Here is a 3764-nt window from a genome sequence, read left to right on the forward strand (position 1 = left end):
TGTTACGTCTCTGATGTGAATTTTTATCTAGGGATTAGAAGAGGTAACATTAAGTTGACATTAAAGAACTAAGACAGGGAAAATAAGTGGCAATGGAACACATGACGCGAAACTGCACTACAAGAAAGATTTATTGCCCCCAAGGAACAGCAAGTTAAACAAACAAGACAAAAGAAAAGAAGGGAAGTTAAAGTGGCGCTTAAATCATAAAATAAAATAGAATAAAAATCCCATTATCTAACTAAATCCCAAAACCCCTAAACTAAGGGATTGGTTTCAATGGAACAGGTGGAATAACCTGGTTTGGTTTTCCAACAACTTGACATGTGTGACAAGAACGACAATAGCAAACTACATCCTTTTTCAGTCCTGGCCAAAAAAAATGCTTTAAGATCCGACTATAGGTTTTCCTAACTCCAAGATGTCCTGACAGTGGATGATCATGCGCTAAACATAGCACATGTGGTCGATTTAGAACAGGAACCACAATCTGATAAGAAACATCCCAATCTGAATCTTGCTTTGGTGATGCGCACCATTTTAGAAGCAACAAGCCATTGTCAATAAAATAAGCATTCTGCTTACACTTAGCCATACCAGCAGAGACAACGGAGTTAAAAGCGGTGGTGAGAGTTTCATCCTCTTTTTGTGCAGAAATGAGTTTCTCTCGTGACACTTTTAAAATCAGCGAGTCTGAATCAGTCAGCATTTCTTGAAATTGTTCCCCTTTCTTTTGTTTAGGAACTACAAAATCAAGTTCTTTATCTCCATTAACTACAGCAGGAAAGAATGAATCGTTCAACTCCACCTCTTTCAAGTTTCGTAACTGCGCACGTGTAACCGCGCACATGGGAAAGACATGAGGGTATGTTTCACCAACCTCATTTGTCACACAGACTTCTGGTTTGTCCAAAACCTCCAACAAGGGCATAACTTTCCCTCCAGCCAAGTCATTTCCCAATATGAAGTCTACTCCTTTCACAGGAAGGGAAGTACAAACTGCAACTCGAACAAACCCAGTACACAAGTCACTTTGCAAATGCACATTATGCAAAGGCACTTTTACACATCCCATCTCAATACCTTGTACAATTACACTGGAGCTACATGAAGTGTCATCAGAAAACTGCAACTTATTCTCCACCACAAAAGATTGCATCGAACCAGTATCCCGAAGCATCGTAATTTCCTTTTGCTCATCAGCATTTCCAGAAAAAGAAATCAGACCTTTAAGAAGAAATGGTCGATACGTCTCTTCGACTTCGTCACCAGAGTAAACAACAGCAGTAGGTTTAAGAGTTTTCACAAAGCCTACTGACTTCGATGGTGATTGTTGTTTTCGTTTCAACAATGAACAATCCACAACAATGTGTCCTCTTTTATGACAATAAAAACACTCGCGATCCTCTTTAGCTCGCGGTGAATTAACTTTTGAGCGCACAAACTGCACTCCGAGAACATCAACAATCGGTTGCGAATTTTCTGAACGTGTAGGTACGAAAACATTTTTGTGAGTTAAAATAAATTTGTCAGGTAGCACAGCGGCATATGACATCGAAGTTACTTTTTGTTCATTCAGGTAAACTACCACTTTCTCAGGCAAGCAATTTTTTAATTCTTCAAGTAAAACTAGCTCCCGCAACAAATTAAAATCAGTCGCTTTGTTTGCGGTGCACCACTTATCAAAGAGTGTACCTTTATCTCGAGCAAATTCCACAAACGTCTGGCTAGAAGTTTTCTTATAAGCTCTAAACTTCTGCCTATATGCTTCAGGTACTAATTCATATGCACAAAGTATTGCAGACTTTACAGAATCATACTTCAGACTCTCTTCAACTGATAATGTAGAATAAACTTCTAAAGCCTTGCCTACCAATTTACTTTGAAGTAACAATGACCAAACTTCACTAGGCCAACGAAGTGACGTAGCAATCCGCTCAAAAGCATTAAAATATGAATCTATTTCAGATTCTCTGAATTGAGGAACAAGAGCAATGTGCTTACTCACGTCAAAGTTGTAGTGGGATGACTCAGCCACCGGAGAAGCAACAGATAAAGGAGCTGGACCTGGCCGTACAACAGGCTCTCTAGCAGCCTTCGTAGCATCAAGTTCGAGCTGGCGCAGCCTCACCTGCGTATCAGCCTCGATTTCAAATCTGCGTATCTGCAAGCGTAGATCAATTTCAGCCTGACGTGTCGGAGTACGCTCCTGCGCATCATAATGGAGACGAGCCAAGCGGACTTTCAGTCGCGCATCGTCTCTGGAACCCAAAGAAAGAGGAGATAACGGATCAAATGGTGGCAAGCCAGCTTTCGCATCCGCTTCGGCCTCCACCTCCGCTTCAACGTTTGTTCTGCCACTGCATACGTCCGCATCTCCCAAACTGAAAGAAGCCACTGCCACGTCACTAGGGCTTAACAGATCGGCATTTTCATCCCTCACAACTCTCGACTTCAGAAGAACATTTAGCTCGACTAACTGATCTATTATTCTACTCTTTATCTCAGCCTTACGATTCTGTCTACTGACTGTCAAACTAAAATGATCAGCTATTGCAAACAAATCCTGTTTCCGACACAAGTTAAGCTGTTCCAACGAAGGACTCTTAACAAATTCTTCTAAACTGAACATGTTTCAAGTGCACCATGAACATGACTACCTTCCAAAAAAAAGCGTTACTCACTGCCTTTTACCTCATTTCACAACTACTAAAAAATCAACAATTCCATTTGCCACCACCCTAACCTCTCTCAACATGTCAATTTATATCAAGGGCGTAATTAACCATTTTTCTTTCCTAAACATGGAGAAAAATTATAAAATATATCCCAGACGAGCCCCCATTTAATGTTACGTCTCTGATGTGAATTTTTATCTAGGGATTAGAAGAGGTAACATTAAGTTGACATTAAAGAACTAAGACAGGGAAAATAAGTGGCAATGGAACACATGACGCGAAACTGCACTACAAGAAAGATTTATTGCCCCCAAGGAACAACAAGTTAAACAAACAAGACAAAGGAAAAAGAAGGGAAGTTAAAGTGGCGCTTAAATCATAAAATAAAATGGAATAAAAATCCCATTATCTAACTAAGTCCCAAAACCCCTAAACTATTAAAGAAAAGAAAAGAAAAAATCTTCAACGCAAAAGCGTCATAAACTACACTGAATATACAAAATCAAAACATACAAGAAAAGCGCACACAAATAAACTAGTGTGTCTATACATCCAATATCCCTACGTGCAGGTATGTAGGTCACGTGACTTCCTAAACTCTTCCACTCCTTCCTTGTCTTCCAAACCAGCGGCGAGCTGACAAAGACATCCGATCACACAGCGGCATAGCATCGCCAGCCGTTAAAACCCAAGAGCGCAACACAAACACATTCCACGAGTGCACAAAACAGTCACCATACAAAACGTCACCCCCGTCTTCCCGCTGACGTTCTCCTTTTGAACCTCTCGGACAAGAACGCCATTGGCAAAGGAAACGTGTTGTCAATTAACTAATGATGAATGACAGCACAGACAGCCAACAGAATCCAAGGAAGGCGGTACCTAAGAGCATGAAAGTGAGAACAGAGAAGAGACTAAAAGAAATAACATATACACACACACAACACAAAAGGTCGCAGACCGTAACAATTATGTATGTATTTTCTACATGTTTTGGTGTCCTTGAATGGAGGAGTGTTAGTTCATCCTGGTGCCCATCACAGTGTTGAGACTGTGGTTAGTCTTACTGATGAGATGCTGTCGAAC

The 3764-nt window shown here is 40.6% G+C and overlaps 1 protein-coding gene across 1 annotated transcript; it reads right to left on the reverse strand.

Annotated features, from left to right (window-relative positions):
* Positions 1-271: 271 nt before the first annotated feature.
* On the reverse strand, positions 272-3391 carry LOC107719387 (uncharacterized). Its single transcript, XM_016526800.1, has 2 exons — positions 879-3391; positions 272-672 (listed from the first exon to the last, which is right to left on the reverse strand). The coding sequence occupies exons 1-2, from the start codon at positions 2630-2632 to the stop codon at positions 636-638; spliced, it is 1791 nt and encodes a 596-aa protein (XP_016382286.1). The 5' UTR covers positions 2633-3391; the 3' UTR covers positions 272-635.
* Positions 3392-3764: the final 373 nt, after the last annotated feature.

Source organism: Sinocyclocheilus rhinocerous, unplaced genomic scaffold (genome assembly GCF_001515625.1).
Source record: "Sinocyclocheilus rhinocerous isolate Xijiao unplaced genomic scaffold, SAMN03320098_v1.1 scaffold303, whole genome shotgun sequence".
In the NCBI taxonomy this organism is placed as follows: Eukaryota; Metazoa; Chordata; class Actinopteri; order Cypriniformes; family Cyprinidae; genus Sinocyclocheilus; species Sinocyclocheilus rhinocerous.